This window comes from Crinia signifera, chromosome 3, assembly GCF_055691185.1.
Source record: "Crinia signifera chromosome 3, ASM5569118v1, whole genome shotgun sequence".
NCBI lineage: Eukaryota > Metazoa > Chordata > Amphibia > Anura > Myobatrachidae > Crinia > Crinia signifera.
The window spans coordinates 143,892,437-143,913,202 of NC_139219.1; the positions used below are offsets into that span (position 1 = coordinate 143,892,437).

Sequence of the window (20,766 nt, forward strand, 5' to 3'; positions counted from 1 at the left end):
TTTTTTCTCAAAGGTAGTTCTAAAGTACATTGGGGGAATGTTGAGGGTCGTTACCTTGGTGTGGGATGAACCAATTAGGTGTAGACAAGAGAGCACTGCAAAATGCTATGGTAGAACTACAGAATTTACTAAGCTTGACTAAGATAGTGACACATTTGCTTTCTGATGATTCAGTGTACAGCAACTTTGTTTAATTTACAAAATGAAGGAGTACTGCCTTTTAGGGACTACTTTAATGGGGGGAAGGTTATGTTGGGCTGTGAGGAGGGAAGTTTATAGTTAGACACTCAGAAGGGTGGGGCTTAGGTTTAGGCTCATTCGAAGGAAGGTTAGTAGAGGGCTGGGGGAAGTTATTCTCTGGGATGTTGGTGTCAGCATTCTGGCAGCTAACATCCTCACCACCGGTCATTTGTATCTATCCACTCATACAGTACTATAAGCTGCATAGTACCATTAGTATGGAGATGCCATAAACAGCTGCAGATTTAAACCACATGGGCCCTAAGCAAGATACCAGTTTATGGCCCTGCTCCCTCAAACACTCCATAGCACTATATGTTTGCTGCTGACTGCAGCTGGCATCGATAGAGTACCTTGGTGCATGCACAGTCACCTGATACATGCTCAGTTACTCAGTTGATGATTCATAATAGCTGCAGCCAGTATTCTCCGCAATGGCCACTATGTTGGAGTTCGTTAAATCCACCATGACCCCATTGATATTTGCTTCTCTATTAAAGTGTCATTATGTGTAACTATAGAAAAAACTTCATAGGGTAACTATTTTTAAAATCCCATGTATGAGGCATCAATCCATGTGTGCTAAAGATAAATTCAATATTTTCTTATCATTGAGTGTATAGAAGGTGTGATATCTATATAGTGTACTATATTTATTTTATTTAGAATGGTCACTGTAAGTAGACATTTTAAGTAATACAAACTACAGCAATGTTGCGGACTATCCTCTATATATGTCTAGTGTCCGTTTGTGTGTCTCAGACACTGCCATTTGTTGGAAGCAAGTAAACTACATCTCTTTCTCTCTCACATGTGCACACACACAGAGGCAATCACAAGGTAGTAGACTAGTTTTTGAAGCATTGGCTTTGAGTGGGCTTACTAGGACTGTCTATAAGCTAGTGACTAAGTATTGGTGACATATGTAAGTATGGGGTCTACGTATGAAGCCTTGGTGAGAGAGAGAGAGAGAAAGTGGTCGGAGATAAAGTACAACACAACTGCCTCCATGTTACAGGCTGAATTTGAAAAATGACAGGAGCTGATTGGCTGGTAATTTATCTCCATCCAATTTATCAATCTACAATGATTATTAAATAGACCCCCTTAAAAATAGAACTTGTCTTCTGAATGTGGTTTAATACTATAATTCAATTGTAGGTAATTATACACTACCAAACTGTGAGTGAGCCGGCCACCATCAGGAAGTTGGTCAGTGTACTACACAAGAACACAGGAGAAGTGATGAAGAAAAAGCCAAAGTGAGAATTATTTAAATGATTGGTTATTTTATTATTATATACAGTGTTTATAAAAAGTGCACTTCAGTATATGTATGTGTGTGTGTGTGTGTGTGTGTTTATTAATATTTATAATTTCCTTGTCTGGACTCCCCCTAGGCATTCTCAGCACCTACTTGCAAGCTAAGTAGGACATTGTAATGTGTTATACTTGCTGTAATGCATGAATGTCTGCAACATAGTATAGGAGCACCAATGCTCTTTGCGCATTGTGACTGTTTTTGCTTTTAGGTATGCTATTGGGGCCAAATTTTTCCCAAAAATATGGCACATTTGAAAAATACGCAGATCGTTGAATTACTCGTGATCGTCGAAATTGCGGGCGCATTTGCCCGGTTTGTAGTCCTTTTTCTCCTATGCAGTTTTGACCTACAAAAAAAGTACAACTGTATCGGAGAAAAAGGACTTAAAAATAGGCCCCACATTTGAATACAGATGGACCAAAAATGTTCCTGTTTTTTGGCCAGCCCCCTAAGGTCATAATACTGTATAATAGCTTTTTGTTTCAATTTCCAGTTTCCTTATACAACTTTCATCTTGGTTATGTTCTGTTTTCTCTTCCAGATGCCTAACAAAAGGGATGAATGCAATAATAGAACTACAAACACAGAGACCTGTTGCTTTAGAATTGTACAAAGATTTTAAAGAACTCGGCAGGTTCATGCTGCGTTATATTGGGTCATCGATAGCAGCTGGAGTTGTCACAGAGGTAGTCCCCTCATTGTTACACACTCTTTAATGTCATTGTGTTCCTAGCAAACTACGATCAGGCTTGGCTTAGGCACTACGGCTTAGGTTTGGCTTTGGCACTACGGCTTAGAACTGGAATGGAGCTTCAGGTGGGCAGTATTTTCATTGACTAACTCAATCATAGGATAGAGTGGTTTTTCAATCCCAAATCCTGGGATTGAAAAATGGCCCAGGATTGGCATCCCTATTAGGCATGCCAAGGATTTATTGTTGTAAAGGATGCACTTGTGCATCTGCCCAGGTGCCACTTAAGGAAGACCGAAAACCTTTTTAAATTGTGAGCATTTGCATTACCGAGCTGTGGTCTTGTGGTTTGTTTTTCAGCGTGAAACAAATAACATTTATTTTCACACTTCTGACATCGGTGGCCCTAGAAATATTGGAAAATTTTGAATTTTTACCGCTTCACTGCAAAGAACAAGTGGAATCATTATCTGCATATATAAGTCCCACAACAAAAATATTTAACTTTGCCTCTTTTGAACTAGATGCCCCATAAATCTAATGGCTGCTGATCACTGTTGTCAGCAGACATTAACCACTACAGGAACACTTATTGCTGGGTGATCAAAAGGCAAAATCACCCTGCATCCATTTACCAAAGATGTGGAAGGCACTGAATATGCCCTAATAATCCTGTCTGGACACAAACAATTTAGGATTACGGTTATGTGAAAGTGAGGAGTACAGATTCTGTATTCTGGGCTTGCCAGAATGTCGAGAAGGCGCTCCATCTGACTGGAAGGTGCGTCCAAGTTTCTGGGCGGCGGGGGACACGAACCCTGCCCCTCTCCGCTTCAGGAAGGGGGAGTAGCAGGGAGGTGGGATCAAGCAGTGGGGAGCTCCGTTGTAAGGGGACGCATGCGCACCCCCTTCCGGGGGCTGGTGGTTGGCGATCTGACTGCCATACCCCCGCTGAAAGAGCAGCACTCAATCTGTACTATTTTGAAATTATATGCTCTCCTCATTTAATGCAGTAGGGGGTTCTAGTTTAAGCTGTAATATACCTTGTTGGGCTACCATATTGTTTCTACATATTGTAAGAATGTACATTAAGACAGCAAAAATTTACACAGTGTTTCTTGCACATAGAATCTAAGATTTTTTCTGCTTTGATTTCCCCCCCCCCCATATCCTCATGTTCGATTCCGGCAACCCGCCGGAAAAAGTGTCGGTATTGACACTTTTTTATTTATCATAATGACCTGCAATGTTTACTTTTTATAGGAAATATATATATTTTTTATACAACTTTTTTTTATTTGGATATTTTGCGCATCTCTCACAGATTTTAGCACTCAAAGGGGGGTATTCAATGTTGGTCGTGCTCCCGCAGCCTTCTCCCGGCGGGGGAGATGGCTGCGGGGCCCTATTAAATGCTGTCTTCCCCGACAGCATTGAACAGGGGTTCTCGGCAGAACGAGTCCGACATCACAAGCTGTCCGACTCATTCTGCCGAGAAAAGCCGGAAATAGGCGAGCTCCCGGCCGGAGCTCATCTTTTTCTGCCCTCAACTCGCGGCCACGACCCTTTCTTGGCACTCGGCAGCCGGGACATTGAATCCCGACCGCCGAGCTCAAGTCAAGCAAAGCGAGAACGGGACAGGGGCACGGCTGTCGAGCTTGCTCGACAGCCGTGTCCCTGACATTGAATACCCCCCAAAGGGTTAAGGATATTCCTTCACATAAATAACATAGACAAACTCTTTTATGATGATGTCTTAGATTTACCATTGTGTTCCATGGCCAAACATATATTGTCTCTTATTCATTTATTTTATTCTCCATTAGATAAAAGAATGACACTAATTGCATATCAAGGGGCTATTACAACCGAGTAGATTCACTTTGGACACACAAGTTCTCTTCCTTGATGGCCTGGCTGAAGATGAAGTGCAGTTATGAAATACAGTAGAGAATGCTAGAGAGAATCTTGATGGACGCTCACTAGAGGATCACTTCTCGGCATCTCTATCTTGGAGAAAAAGAACCAGGATTTGTAGTCCTGAGTTCAGAGCATCATACTACCTGTGATAAAGTGCTTCACCACATCTCTCTACCGTCCTAAATCAATAATGAATGCAGCAGATTCTTACACAAAATGCTTATATAAAAACTTATTTAATATTAATTTGGGACTTGGCATGATGCTTTAATCTGAAACCGGCAGACATGTTTACAATTGTTTTCAGAAATGTCTGCATTTTTATTTTATTTTCATTTATAGTACTCAGAAGTGAATTAATATATTTAGTGGTGAATATAAATTGCTAATTTGAGACTGAACAAAACTGAAGGACTCCCATTTTATATTTGTAAGTCTTTGAGCATGGCTGAGCTTTGGAAAGGCCGAAACCTTCTCTGAGGTGTTTTCTTGTTGTGTGTGTTTAGAGATGCTGCAGAGAATGTGCCAATCTTATGAAACGATCAAACGGATTTTTCAATTACTCTAATTAAAATGAAAATAAAAAATCAGTTTGAGCATAACATGCACCTTGTCTGTTGTTCTTATATGGTCTCAAATGTTTGTAAAATGTTACTCTAGTACAGGGGTTACCAAACACTGTCTAATTTGATTGGGATATTTGTTAACTTGCACCTAAACTTTGTTATACTTAAAACCTGGACAGTTAAGGTAGGAAAACACCTATATATCCATCCGCAGATCTATCTGCACATATATCTCTAGACTGAATACGCAGTGTGTTCTGAACACATGGAGTGACATGTAATGGGATGAGATATCTCGGCCAAATTCTTAAGTTTTTCCGAAATTGCCAACTTAATAGGATGCGGTAAAAATTGCACTTTTTGACGCGAACATTTCACATTCTGACCTGCCGATTTTTAAACACACTTCAATTCCCATCCAGATGTTTTCCCATTAAAAAGTATGTACAACTCACAAATTTAATAGGATGTGATTTTGGGAAAATTTTACCACAAATCGCAGCACAAATAGACCAGGTTCTGGCAGACGAGTTTAACAGAACCATACACAGACCAGTGCGATCTGTGCATGGTTCTGTCAAAAAATATGTGGAAAAGTAAAAAAAAATCCCCAGGATTTCTAAAACCAGCACCAGGGGCTCAAGGGCCGGTCCTGGTTACCAAAATACAGGGGACAAAATGAGTAGGGGTCCCCCGTATTTTGGCAACCAGCACTGGGCCCAAACAGCCAACAGGGTAATGCCACAGCCAGGGGAAACTTTTTATGTAAGTTCTCCCAGCCAAAGCATTGATCACTGTGACTGATCAGCCCAGGCAGGGACCCTGGAGGTGTGGGGACCCCACCAATAAAGGGGTTGCCCCTCCAGAGTGACCCCTGCCCGGGCTGAAACCTGGGGCTGTCCCCGATGCCCTTTGGGTGGTGGGCATCGGGCTGATAAATGGTAAAAAATAGCAAGCCTGCTGGGTCTTGTATTTCCACAATATTTGGTTGACCCATTTAAGTGGCCAGACACAAACCTGCACACTTAAATATGTGATTGAGTTTTCTCTAAAATTATAAGGGAAAACAATTATATATGAATGGACCCCAGATTTCAATAATGTTTGGGGGTGCTGTGCCCAACAGTCATAAACTGAACATATGTAAAAAAAGAAAAAGGGACTGTTCTATGGGACGCACACTTTTGCAAATTGTTAAAACATAACTTTTAATGAGATTTAATCAAATTCCCTTTGAATATACTTAGGGAAATAACAGTGAAATAGAGAAGTTAAAATCAGACACACACAGAACATACACACATACATAGTGCTCGAATTGAATAAAGGGGTGTATTAAAACCACAGTGACGTATTACTGAAAAATATTGTCATTTTATTGATTTGTGTATCTTATGACATAAAAGTGTATATGTCATAAGGTACACGAATCAATAAATTATATACTTTATAACTGCAGCTTTGCAGAGGTTGTGCTGAAATTGACATAATATCTTTCAGTAATACGTCACTGTGGTTTTAATACACCCCTTTATTCAATTTGAGCACTATGTGTGTGTGTGTGTATGTTCTGTGTGTGTCTGATTTTAACTTCTCTATTTCACTGTTATTTCCCTAAGTATATTCAAAGGGAATTTGATTAAATCTCATTAAAAGTTATGTTTTAACAATTTGCAAAAGTGTTCAAAAGAAGGTTCTGCGCCATAGGCATAACTATAGTGGGTGCAAGGGGTCCCATTTCTAGGCCCCGAGGCTTTGGGGGCCTGAACCCAGGTATAAAAATTTCATACCAATTTCCTGAATGTGTCTGCTACTCAACTGGGTCTGATCCATTGTGTCACATTACCCACATCCTCTCACTGAAAATGTAATGTGGCGTAATTTGAACTGGAGGTGACTGTCATCGTCTGAGCTGTGCATTATCATTTTACATAATAAAATGTAAAATGTGTACTGGCATCCCTACAATGTGACTTCATGTAAACTAGGGAACTATGATGGCTCCTAAAATAAATGAAGGCACTACTATGGGGTGTGGGCACTATTATGAGGCCTATAATTATTAACTGCGAAGAGGGTGACTCTCAAGAAACATTGTTACAAGGGCCTCTGCAATATGTTTGCTATGGGCACGGGTTAAAGTGTTGGGTGGGGGTGAAACTCCGTTCCACCAGCCTTGCACAGTAATTTCGGATTCAGTATTGAATCCCGGTGGTCGGGATCCCGGCGTTCAGAATCCCGACGCCGGAATCCCGACAGCTGAAATGCCGACAAGGGGGGAGACGTGGATCCCCCCCCCTTGCGGGCTCGCTGCGCTCGCCACACAGCGGGCCCGGTGCCTTGCTACGCTCGGCACACTAATTTATTCTCCCTCCAGGGGTGTCGTGGACACCCACGGAGGGAGAATGTGTCGGCATTTCGGCGGTCGGGATTCCGGTGTCGGGATTCTGAACACCGGGATCCCGACCGCTGGGATTGTAACTGCATCCCGTAATTTCAACATAAAAACCTGAGACAGGTCCCAATTGCTTCCTTTTCCAGCATGGTGTATGTGATGTTGTGCCATTACCAGCGCCAAAGTTAAGAAGAGCCACTAAGAGGAGCAAGCTCGGTGCATACTGAAGGTAAAAGGGGGTGGGGGGACACAGAGAGGCAGGAGGGACACACTGCATGGATTTTCTAGTGGCAGAGGCAGATATTTATACAAGTGGCACTATTGTGGGCATTATATGTATAAAGTGCACTACTGAGAGATGTAACATGAATAAGGAGCACTAATGTATGTCGCAATATAAATAAGGAGCACTAATATGTGGTGTAATATGAATCAGGGGCACAACTATGTGGTGCTACTGCATAGTGTAATATCAATTGGAGGTATGGAGTTTGCAGCAGGTTACCGAAAATGGTAGCACTCTCTTTGGCTCCAAAATGGTATGGGGGTAGGTGGCAGGGGAAAATGTAAGGACCCCATTTGTTACAAAATCTTGTAACACCCTTTTATAGTTGCCCACCTATAAAATACAACGGCTGATACAGCACATTTTAATGAACCATCTAAAAGGGCTGAGTAGTAACTGTCCACAAAGAATAACATTCTTGTTACAGTAATAATGAGTGCCACCAATGGTATGATTTGTTTTCTCTGTAGACCTGGATCCAAACATTGCTAATGGAGTTGTACATAGGGCCTGATTCAGGTTAATTTGCAAAGCACATTTGGTTTGCTAATGGACAAAACCATGTGCACTGCATGTGGGGCAGTTTTAACATATGCAGAGAGTTAGATTTGGGTGTTATTTTGTTTCTGAGGTTGTTGTTTTTTACACTGCAATATAGATATCAGTTTGAACACACCTCACCCAAATCTAACTCTAACCAATTGTGCTTTGTGAATGAACCTTAATCACCCCCCAAATGTGCTTTGCACGCCAACCTGAATCACCTCCATACTGTAGTTTTGAGCCAGAACCTACTGTACATATCTTTGTACAATCCCTAAACTTCTGAAAAAAGGCTGCTTTGGACGGTGATCTATTTCCGTGTAAGTTGTTTTTAATAACTGTAAAAGTAAAAAATGTTTTTACACTGTGCAGTCATAGAAACATTTTCCAGATTTATTTCATTTGTTGTATTAGAACAATTTACAGCCATTACACCTTGATTTCTGAAGTTTACATATAACACAGACCGTTATGTTTTCAGCCGGCATGATTTCAGTTGAAGGTAGAACTCCACTGTATTTGCAGAGTTTGAATATTTGCAGAATGGGGTGGAGTTACGGTAACTTGAATGTGCTGCAAAGTCCAAACTCCAGTTTACTCTGCTTGTTTTTAAAGCATTGAAAGTAGAACACAGCTCTTTGCTGCTAACATGGAGGGACAGAAAACTCTTCTAGAACTTCAAAATTACATTGGTGGTGCATTTGTTCCAAGTAAAGCCTACATCAATTCATATGATTCTTCTACCGGTGAAATCTACTGCAGAGTGCCAGACAGTAGCAATAAAGAGGTGAGGAGGCTGTCTTGTGATCATAGGGGTTGTCTTCCTTTTGCATATATAATTGTCGAAACACTAAGGAGCCGATTTATTGCTTCTGAGGATGCTGATGTGCTGTGATAATATTGGTCCAGCACTGCATGAATGTATCCATTATCGTATGCAGGGTCAGAACTTGAGAGACACATGGTAAGCTGTACTGTAGCACATGCAGCCTATTCCCATCGAGTTCTGATAATGTTGGATCGCTGCAATCCAATCCGATCTCCAATCTGACCTTCCACTTGCTGCACAATTGCTCTCAGATACTTTTGGATGGCAATGAACTAAAATGCTTGGATTATGAGTTTAAACACTTTCATATTCCCCCTGTCCTGATTTATGTAGAACAGGTACTATCATTAGAAATCCTTTTTCCTTAAGACTTATGCTGATTGTCAGATTTGGTATACGGTCACTATGGGTCGACATGAAGGAAGGTTGACATGACTGTAGATTGACATGGGTTAGGTCGACACAAGCATTAGGTTGACAGTCAAAAGGTCGACATTGGGTTTTTCACTTTTTTTTGAGCCGACATGTGCCGACAGGTGGTATTTCATGCCCTACCATCCATTAGGGCATGGTGGGAGAATAAAATAGTGTGCCCAGCGTTGTGAGGCACCGTGCTCGAAGCATGGCAACCGCACGCGGTGCTACGCTTCAGTGTCCATGTCAACTGTGTCAAAATTCGGGCTAAAAATTTACAAAAACCCCATGTCAACCTTTTTACTGTTGACCTTTACCATGTCAACCTCATGACCAGGTCGACCTTTCTGCATGTCAACCTTAATTCATGTCGACCTAATGGTGTTGACCTAATGCTTGTTGATCATCATGCCGTCTACCCAATGATCTATACCCGTCGGTTATATAGAAATAACAGCAAATTATTCAAGTTGCTGTTGTTTACTGTATATAGTCCCCAAAAGGAACCAACAAGTAGAATGACCAGACTTACAGTACCTTTACCTAAAATATTGTTCATTGTGATCATTGAAATGTTAGTTTCCAGTAAGACATTAGCTTGTTAGGCCCAGTGGTCAGCATAATAGTAAGGCTAGAACCATCTATGCCTAACAATGTGCAGAAAGTGACAATGCTGTTTTTCTCAAGGTCAATGATGCTGTCAGTGCTGCCAAAGCTGCGTTTCCCATCTGGTCCTCCTGGAGCCCCCAGGATAGATCTTCTGTCATGAACAAGTTGGCTGACCTCATTGACAACCACATGGAGGAATTTGCACAAGCAGAATCTAAAGACCAAGGTGACCTGAGGGACTTCCCTCATTCCCATTAGAATAACATTGTATGTCTGAAAAATTCAATAATGCCTTATCTGTAGCAATGTCGTTATGTACAGGCTCATTTCAAAGTAGGGTTAGACATCGACATCAACCATAGATGCTTATTAAACATTGAGGGTTTAGCCTCTTGTGAGATGTCTCTTCGCTATGCCCACCTCAGTTACATGTCCACACTTGTACCACACAATGGTTTTCTGTCGATGGTGAACAATTTGATGTTCATCCATATAGATTTAATTAATATCAAAAGAGAAGTTGGAGATTTGCACACAAATATATAGTGTCACTGTTTGTTTGAGGGCAATTTCCACCACCTTTTTTTTTATATTATGGTGGGGGTGCTGTCCTGACAACTAGGGTACTGAGTTAATCATGAAGAAAGAGAGGGTTACCCTCTCACCCTTGAGAGGGTAACCCATTGAGTCTTGTATTAAAACATAAACTTTTTATTTCATTTAAAAAGTAAGAGGGCGGAATCCCCACAGCCTTTTCACATATACGGCGGTAGAGAGGCCCCTCCTAACTTGGGGTGAAATGTTTAGGGGTTACAAGTAAACAAGTACAACATATAGACACTTAACATAGTGCTCAAAAAGTTTGATATAGTGGAGACAGAATTAAAAATGCTGCTGAATCGACTGAGATCTTTATTGTAGTTTTGTGAGACGTCCCCAACAAATTCTGGGGGAATAGTAGTTCCTGGGATAAATGTCAAAATGTTAGATGTTTATTTATGTAGGGAAATGTATTTATATATGGCTGTAATAACTGACCAGATTTACCTTTCTGTGTACTGTTATAATGCAGTCAGTATTATTGGCATTCTGCCCAGGCTTACAATTTGTAACCTATAATCCTGAAAATGAGTTACTATGTTCTCTTTACTTGTAAATGTTTCAAGCAGTCACTATAATCCAGGGGTGGGGAACCTTTTTTGTGCCAAGGGCCATTTGTATGGGGAAAAAACCCTTCGGGGGCCATATGTAAAAATTTCTCTTACAAATTGTCCTGCTGCAGCCGTCCCACGCTCCGGCAGCTGCCGCTGAATAGGACTGACAGTCTCCGGCTGCTGTTGATTAAGAGGAATCTCGCAAGAACTACCGACCTCTCACAAGACTTCCCCTGTACTTGACTCCTGGCAAAGCCGCCAGGCGGGTGGGCAGGCCACTCAGACCGGTTATGGGGGCCGCATACAGCCCCCGGGCCTGAGGTTCCCCACCCCTGCTATAATCAGTATTGATCTAGTAAGTCTTTCCAGACTGAGAGTTAAAGTAATAGTTTGTCATCAAATTGTTTATTCCCTAGATTTTGAATAATAGAAAAGTGGTATTATAATTCTAGCAGCTATTGTGTATTATTTATAATTTTATTTTATTATAATACAAACACTATAGCTGTGAGAATTATAATACCACTTTTCTATTGGCAGGCCAGTTCCCTTAAATATTTAGGTATTCATTTAGCAAGGGACAATATGTTATTGGAATGTACTGTAACTATGATCCCCAGTTGAAGGCTTTTGAAATCCTGGCTTAAGATTGGTTAAGACTGGGGTAGCCAACTCCAGTCCTCAAGAGCTACTAACAGTTAATGTTTTCCAGCTCTCCTCACAGAATCACAAGTGAAGTAATTAGCTCCACCTGTGGATCTTTGAAAATGTTTCAGCTAGTAATGCACCTTTGTAGCAGCTAGGTTGTCTGGAAATGTGAACTGTTGGTAGCTCTCGAGGACCGGAGTTGGCTACCACTGGACTAAGATGACTACACAAGGTATCATGACTCGCATTGCTGTGGCTAAAATGGTATTATTGCCTTAGTTAATGTACCTCTTCCACACGATCCCGAGAATATTGCCGAAGCCCCTCTATAATAGAATTAATCAGATTTTCTCCACCTGTGTATGGAAAAACTCTAAACCTAGAAAAGTTAAAAGCAATTTCACTCTTTCCAAACAGTTGGGGGGGGGGGTTTAGCGTTCCCAGATATTGAAAAATTTGATTCTGCTTGTATTTTTACTCAAGCTGCATATTGGGCTGACCCCAAACCCTGGTTTGTGCTGGAACAGGCTTCCATTCATCCCCTCTCCCTATTGGATGTTTTGTGGTTACCCAGAAAGGATGTTCCTCCCAGGCAGAAAGTGGGAAAAGCAGTCCATGCTACAGTCTCAACATGGCATAAAGTAGTATCTTCTTCCACTACATTCTCCTTACCATGTCCAGAGTTGTTCCTATCTGCCATAGCTAGCCTAATCACCAAGCTGTCCTTTGATTCTTGGGCAGAATGTGGCCTCTATTCTCTCAAAGATGTTCTTCTGGAACATGCTCTGGCCCCCTTTTCAGTTCGGCAAGTACAACACGATATACCAAAACAGGACTTCTACAAATATTTACAGCTCTGACACTGGTTGCATAATAGTTTACCTAGGCACACGATGAAACGGTCTTCCCTGAAACTTTTAGTGTCCCATCTATGCTCTCCTTCCGTGAGAGGAGGCATTTTCTGGTGGTACAAATACTTTATGTTGGAATCTATTAAAGGCAATCTGCCTGCATGGTTTAAATGGGAGAAGGATCTCAGTATTTCCCTTTCGGGAGAAGAGTGGCACTTCGCCTTTTTTTGCTTCAAAATTTCAGGGTGTGTTGGCCACTCGGAAATGTTTTATAAGTTATCCCAAAGAGGCTACCTTACACCTGATCATTTACACAAAATTATGGCCCAATGTATCGCAATACTGTTGGAGAAATTGTGGATATATTGTAGACCTTTACCATGTATTCTGTTCATGTCCTTTGCTCCGTGCACTTTGGACTGAGGTGTTTCCAGGGCCGGCGCCACCACTATGCACTATGGAATTCATCCCAGCAGGGAGCAGGTGAGTCATATGCCCCCCCCCCCTGTCAGGATCAGCATTAAACCCGCACCCCCTGGAGCCCCCTGCACTGGACCGTCCAGTGGCAATCTCGCCCACTCCCCCCGTGCTGGACAGCAGTCAATACACGGCAGACACCCGCTGATCCCCCCCCCCCGCCGGTGATGTCGCAGAGAGGCAACCTGCTGGGAGCAACCGCGCCTCCCCCACCCTTCCGTGGAGCGCGGTAATCTGTGGGTGGTGCAAATACCCCCCTCCCCCTGTCGGAGCGGGTGAGCGGAGGGGAGAGGGGGTGCACGGGCGGGGGGTCGCCTGGTGTGCTGACAGGGCTGGCACCGGCCCTGGGTGTTTCTCCTAATTTGTAAGGTATTATTAGTAGATAGTCCTGCTGAGCCCCTGATTGCCCTGTTTCATTACTACCCGGGAAAACTGTCTATTGGAGATATTATGACACATTTTAATTGCCATGAACACTGCCATAGCTCAGATGTAGAAGTCTTCTGTCATTCCAACTACACAGGCTATTGAGAATAATATACACAAGCACTACCTGCTTGAAATTGCAAATTGTATGTATTCTTCAGCAGCTTCATACATTCCTATAAAGTAGCTTAGAATGGGGTCAGTACAGGGAGAAACAGCATCAGTCCTTGTCTGACAATGCTCATTTAGATCTCTCCATACTATAGTCCCCGAATTCTAGCCTTACTGTTTGGTCATAATGTACAGTTTTGTTCTTTTGATGATTAACATATATATTTCCGCTCCATCATGTCATACTGCTTCAAATGTGATGCTTTCTATTTGTGGTTTTTATGTAATTATTGGTACTTATGTAATATCTGGGCTCCCGTTTTTCTTATGAGACCGCGGGGCTCGCTGCGCTCCCCACGCTTCGGGCACTGCGCTCGCCACACTATATAAAATCAACTCCATGCATAGTTGGTTAGTAGGGGTATGAAAAAATGGGGTGCATTTAACATGGGAGCCCAGATAATACATAAGTACCTAATTATTTATGTTGTATCTGGCTTCCCCCTAACCCTTGTTCCCCTTTAATTTTTATTCCCCTCCTTTGTTGGTTTTGAGTGTTAATTTTAATAATTTCAATAAAAACTATGAACCATTTAATTTTGAGTGTTTTGGTTAATTGGCTAAACAGTGAAATGTTGTCATCAGAGATGTTTATCAATTTGAAGCTTCGAAGAACTACTGAAAAATTGGAACCCCAATCCAGTTGGAAGTTAATTTACAAGTACCATATGCTATGCATTGCAAGAATTTAAAATTAGCCATCATATTCTTATATGGTTCTTACAATTATTTTTCCAAAATGCAATATTAATGTTGGCATAATGTTGGCATAGTGTGGCAAAATTAATTTGTGCAACTATGATAAAAATAAGTTAGCCTTTACAGGATATACACTTACATAAGGGCACCTTCCTACCTCAGAGCCAGATTTACAATGGCCAGCTTCAGATTTCACCCTGTACTCAAGGTTGGCTGGATCTATGTGATGTACCGCCACTACTACAGTATCAGCACAGATCCACACTAGTCAGGGCCGGTGCAAGGTAACTCAGCACCCTAGGCAAATCCTTTGCCCGTGGCCCCCCCATCCCCCACCCACACACACTTGCAAACGCAGGATTTTAAAAGGGGGATTTCCAAATAATTAGTTACAGACTAATGGCGTTTTCGCGGCTCTGTGTGATTGTTTACACATACCTAGACACCTACACCCATCACCCATAGACAGAGGACACAGCCACCATCATTCCCCCTCAGCACTCCCTCTGAACTTTATTCAGATAGCACCCCCACAATGGATAGACAGCAGAGAGACCATCATAACCCCCATAGACAAAAAACACCATATACACAGACATAGCAGGCATCAAATGTATGCCCCTCCCCCACCCCTACAACACCATATGCAGACATAACATTTGTAGCTCACAGCACACCCCCCCCCCCCCCCACACACACACACACACACACACACACACACACACACCACCATAGGCAGACAGACCAGGCATCATATTTATTGTCCCCCAGAACCCCTACCCCCAAAGACAGACATCAAAGTCATCCTTCCCCAGCACACCTTCCCCAACAGGAAGACATAGTAAGCATCACATTGCCCCTCCTCCCCCCCCCCCCCAAAAGGCACACAACGCAGGTATTATAGTACTCCCACCTATAGACAGATGTCCCAGGCATCAGTCATCCCCCTCCCCAGCAACAAGACATGGTGGTAGGCATCACATTGATTCTCCCCTCATCCCCCCCCCCCCCAATGCAGACATTACATGCATTACATTCATCCCCCCCACCCACCCCATATGCAGACATTAAAACCGTTACGCACATACCCCAGGTAATGGACACATACACACACAGGAGCCAGGCACTACCGCTGAGCACCTAAGGTGAAACAGAAGAAGGTAAAAAAAAGTAGTTTCCCAGCACTAAACATCGGTACACACGCGCGGAGGGGACGTGACCTGCTCCACGGGGGACTATGCTAGTGCTACTCACAGCTGCTACCCAGCTCCAGGGGCGGGGGGTGCTGCACGTGGCCAAGCCTGCTCGAGGAGAAGGGGGTCTTCCCAGCTCCATGGGGGAGAGGCGCCTCCAGCTCCAGGGGTGGGCATGCTACCCATGGCCATTAGGTCCTAACTTGCTATATGGAGAGGGGAGGCGGGAGGAGCTTACCTTTTGTGGTTGCCCCGGTTCGGCTGGGATGATTAATGGGCGGGTGGCTACTTTTTTCCTGCTCCTTGCCGCCCTCCAGTGGCCGGCGCCCTAGGCAAATGCCTAAAGCTGCCTAGTGGTGGCGCCGGCCCTTACACTAGTCCTGATCACCCTGTTGCCACCCAGTTATACCCATTTAGCTGGAAATGGATATCCAAGTGACTTCTGTCCCACACTGAATATCCATTAAGATCCACAATATCTGTTGATCCCCCGACGATTGTATAGATGTGTATGAAGTAGAGATAGACAATATGGGGGGGGAATTTAATAGGATGAAACATTCAGAAAGTGAGATATTTGGTAATAAATTTCCATTTTTCTTTTAAGTGGCAATCATTTATACTACAAAACCAGTTTGATTTTGCAGTGTAAATGATTGCTGCTTTAAAAAAAAACCCTGGAGATTTCTTACCAAATCTCTCACTTTCTGAATATCTCATCTTATTAAATTTCACCCTAGATCTTAAAATGTTCCTGCAGCTGTTGAATCAGGAGGTTGCATGTGTGTACGGGGTTACAGAGGGTCAAGTAAGGTGTACAATGCGTGGCTTATAGGGAGTGTTTAACCCCATCAGCTGAGTAGTTACAAAGGTGAGCAGTGCCCTGGTTAAGAATGCCTTTTTAACATCAGGTGTGCAAAAAATCTCAGATGCATCCACTTTCCATCCAACTCTGAAGCAGACATTAAATATTTTCAAACCTGCTCTGACACTAGTCACTGGGGGTGAGGGACGGTTAGGGTTAGACACTAAAAAGGGTACTTATGTAATATCTGGGCTCCCGTTTTTCTTATGAGACCGCGTCCCCTCGCGGGGCTCGCTGCGCTCGCCACGCTTCGGGCACGGTGGCTCGCTGCGCTCGCCACACTATATAAAATCAACTCCATGCGTAGTTGGATAGTAGGGGTATGAAAAAATGGGGTGCATTTAACATGGGAGCCCAGATAATACATAAGTACCCTAAAAAGTTTAGGCTGCTGGAAAGAAGGGCTAGAATAGGCTGTGGGGAGCTGCTGCTGGTTGGGTGGGTGGTGGGTCCCACCCAACAAGTCCCTGTCGGCCTTTTTATTATCGGAATGCTGATGTTAGCCTTCTGACCACTGACATGAATGCCTGTCATGTGTACATATATCTGTTCAAGTACTTTCCATTAGGAGGTAATTACATTAGTATGAAGAGTGTGCTGTCAGGAGCTTTTGTTATGTGGACATTCCCTACTGCAGACAACTATTTAAAAATTATGTTTGAGGTGAATTTATTTTAAACTTAATGAGCTGAGATGGCAAATCTACAGCATGCAAGTGAGACAATATGTTTTGTGGCTGGCATTCTGTTACACACTTTTCTCACCACTGTTGGGACAAAGCACAAACCACTTACTGTAATTTGCAAACAAATGTTATTGCTGTAGAAATATTTGCAGAAAATGAGTCAGAAATAAATGAAGTATGCCTCCAAATCCCAAACTGGGAAAGTTAGCGTGTGTGTTAAAGGAAATGAGTTTTGCATAAAGCTACACAGGTTTGCACTACATGTACTAGAATATAATAAGCAGGGTATTTCCAAAGACAACAATACTCACGCCTCGCTATATGTACTGCAGATCAGCCATTTCCTCTCAGAGGTACATGATATACCGTATTTGCCGGCGTATAAGACGACTTGGCATACAAGACAACCCTTAACATTTCCACTCAAAATATAGAGTTTGTTATATACTCGCCATAAAAGACTACCCCCTCTTCTGCACACCTTCCACACTCCATGTCACTAGCAGCTGTCTGGTCCGCCCTTGAATTCATATTATGGATACCTGTAGTACCTTGAGTGGTGGGTTTTGCTGGGGCAAGACAAACCTATCAGGGCAGGTTTGTCCTGCCCCAGCAAAACCCACCACATAAAGTTGTAAGCCCCCCTCACCTGCAGCTTCTCTGCAGTGCTGCCGCTGTCCCCCCTGCCTAAGCCGCCTGGGGGAACCCCCCCTTCTTATGCATGCCTCGATACTCCAAATCTCTTATAAGAGACATGTCAGTGCTGCTGCTGTCATAGGCATACATATAGCTGCCCGAAGGGTTACACTTATATACATTTCATACACTCTCCTCGCCGCTGCTGTTCCATTTCTGCCGGTCTTCTGGATGTCCTCCGGTGCCCGTGCTATTAGCTGGTGTGCTGACGGTGAATACTACATATGCTGACTACAGCTAATTGAATTGTATTGTGAGCCTACACTTTTTTCAGTAAATGCTGTTTTAACCTTGCTCACTCGTCCGCTCCTCCTTTCTCTTGTTATATATATATATATATATATATATATATATATATATATATATATATATAAAGGTGAGAAGCGGCGGCACTCGAATATAATAAATGACACAAACGCAAGTGCTTTAGTCAAACGTTTTCGATGTATTTACATCGTCATCAGGACAACCAAATAACAGTGCAAACATACCTTATATCTACCCTCCACCAAGTGAGCAGACACCCACAGACCGCCGCGCTGAAGCTGATGCGCCCATCAGTGACGTCATCACGCCCCGCCGGTTACCATGGTAGCCTGTAATCCAAGAAAAAAACAAATTAACACAATTGTTGCAATGTATGGCGTTAGCAAAATAAAACATGTAGCAATGAGCGCATAGTAATCCTAATACAGATACAAAGAGCAGGATGACACGACAACAGATAAACGTTCTGCAATGGCGCCGGCAACAACATAAGAGAACAAAAATGCGAACATACGCAGTAAATCCTAGGTGCGAACATACGCAATAAATCCTAGAGAGTGACTAGAGGAAGCAATGCAATCCTGCAGATTCATTAAGGCCTTTGGGCGAAAGTGTCCCTAACCTATGGATTCACCTTGCCTCTCTTTGGAGAAGGCGCAGGGCCCTGTCGCCTCTCCTCGCTATCAGGGGCTCGTGATCAATGATCATGTACTTGAGTTGGGTAATGCTGTGTTTATTGAGCAGATAGTGCCTTGCGACAGGTTGGTCGCTATGGTTACTGGAATACACTGCTCGTATCGAGGTCTTGTATGCTGCCATCCGTTCCCTCAATGTGCGCTCGGTCTTTCCTACATAACAGAGGCCGCAGGGACAAGTGATCAGGTAGACAATGTACCTAGTGGTACATGTCACCCTGTGTCTAATCTCGTACCTGCGACCCGTATGTGGATGTGGAAAGTCCTTGCCAACCGTGAGGGCTCCACAGACGGCGCAGTTAGGACAGCGAAAACAGCCCTTTCTGAGTTGTAAAAAGGAAGTGGTTTGTTCAGAACTGGCAGCTCTCATGCCAGTGATATCGGTACGCATTACGTAATCCCTGACATTTTTCCCCCTACTGTAGCATGACATGATACGGGACTCGTTGAGGTTGAGATCCGGGTCAGTGCCCAGAATAGGCCATAACTCACGGGTAATGGTACCAATCTCCCCACTATTAGAGTTGTAATGGTTAACCCAAGGTATAATCTTTTTCAGTTGCTTTTTGGGCCTAGATGTGAGGGCATCAAGACGGGAAGTGCGGAGCTCTTTAGTTTTAGCTCTGGCCAGTAAGTCAGGAGGATACCCCCTGTCGACGAAATTAATCGACATTCTGTCGATATGCGCAATGGCAGTGGACTGGTCAGAACAAATTCTAATGGCCCGCAAAAACTGTGAGTAAGGCAATGAGAATTTTAGCTTGGGGGGATGAAAGCTCCCCGCATGTAACAATGTGTTGTGATCGGTTTCTTTGCAAAATAATTCTGTAACGATCATGCCATCAATCAGTTTAACACAGACATCAAGGTAGTTGACACAAGAGTCATTAATCATGTATGTCAGCTGTACGGGATGTCCCGTGGAGTTGTGGCCTTTGATGTATCTTTCAAGCGAGTCGGCACAGCCGTGCCACATAATAAACACGTCATCAATATATCTCTGATAAAACACAATATTGGACGAGAAGGCCACATCATTTAACCAGAGATCATCCTCTATGGCATACATATACGCATTGGCGTATGATGGGGCCACGGAGGACCCCATCGCACAGCCAGATGTCTGGAGATAAAACCTGCCGTCAAAAATGAAGTAATTACAGGTTAAAACCATTTCCAACATATCAATAATGAAGTCAGCCTCGGGACCCTTGTAATGGGGATTATTCATAATCAACCGGTGTACAGCCGCCAACCCTTCAGGATTAGGTATAATGGTGTATAAGCTGGAAATATCCATACTGCAAAGCAGTGTGTCGACTGGTATTACTTCGATATCACGCAGCCTGTTAAGGAACATGGTGGTGTCCAGCAGATGTCGGGGATGGTTGACTATACACGGTTGTAGCACGGAATCAAGATAGGTGGATACCTTGTGGAAAATCCCCCCACGGGCCGAGATTATCGGTCTACCGGGCGGTTTGTCCAAAGTTTTGTGAATTTTGGGCAAAGAGTACAATAAAGGTACAGTGGGACATTCAGTGTAAAGGGCTGTTGCGAGATTCTTATTGATCACTCCATTGTTTGCGGCCACTGTAAGTTTCTCCAGAAGTTGTTTATTGAACGCAGGTGTAGGGTCTGTGTTGAGGACTCTGTAGACACTTGTGTCGGCAAGTTGACGCTGCAGTTCGAAAGTGTAGTCTGACAGGTCTTGAATGACTATAGCACCGCCCTTATCGGCAGTGCGGATGACTATATCATTGTACCCAGATAGCGCTTTGAGTGCAGTAGACTCTTCCTTGCTGAGGTTGTGTCGAATAGAAGTGTCAACATCACCGACTTTATGGCTCAGAAGTCGATTAAAAGTCTTAATGGAAGCATTGTTAGAAACAGGGTCAAATTTAGACCTCTTCTGTAATTTTTGTAAGTTGGGGGGTAGAGTGGGCTCAGAAGCAATGGTTTGGGCGGCTTTAGTGCCATTGAAAAACTCATGAAGTTTTAACTGGCGATTTAGTTTATATTTCTCGATTGACCACTGCATATCGTTAAGTGGTACAGTAGGGACAAACGACAAGCCACGTCCAAGTACCTGTTCCTCCATTGGTGTAAGAGGATGATGAGA

At 43.2% G+C, this 20,766-nt stretch overlaps 2 protein-coding genes across 4 annotated transcripts in view; both read left to right on the plus strand.

The window, feature by feature from the left end:
* Window positions 1-4,777, plus strand: part of HBS1L (HBS1 like translational GTPase) — a 121,158-nt gene extending 116,381 nt beyond the window's left edge. For all 3 annotated transcript variants that reach the window (XM_083176652.1, XM_083176654.1, XM_083176653.1), the window contains 3 exons: window positions 1,402-1,502; window positions 2,106-2,250; window positions 4,082-4,777. In XM_083176652.1, coding sequence (XP_083032778.1) covers window positions 1,402-1,502; window positions 2,106-2,250; window positions 4,082-4,093 — 258 coding nt within the window. In that variant the 3' untranslated portion in view covers window positions 4,094-4,777. The remainder of the gene's footprint in view (window positions 1-1,401; window positions 1,503-2,105; window positions 2,251-4,081) is intronic.
* A 3,716-nt stretch (window positions 4,778-8,493) lies between these two features.
* The window catches only part of ALDH8A1 (aldehyde dehydrogenase 8 family member A1), a 28,205-nt gene continuing 15,932 nt past the window's right edge, over window positions 8,494-20,766 (plus strand). Inside the window, exons 1-2 of the mRNA XM_083176655.1 lie at window positions 8,494-8,752; window positions 9,896-10,043. Coding sequence (XP_083032781.1) covers window positions 8,615-8,752; window positions 9,896-10,043 — 286 coding nt within the window. The 5' untranslated portion in view covers window positions 8,494-8,614. The remainder of the gene's footprint in view (window positions 8,753-9,895; window positions 10,044-20,766) is intronic.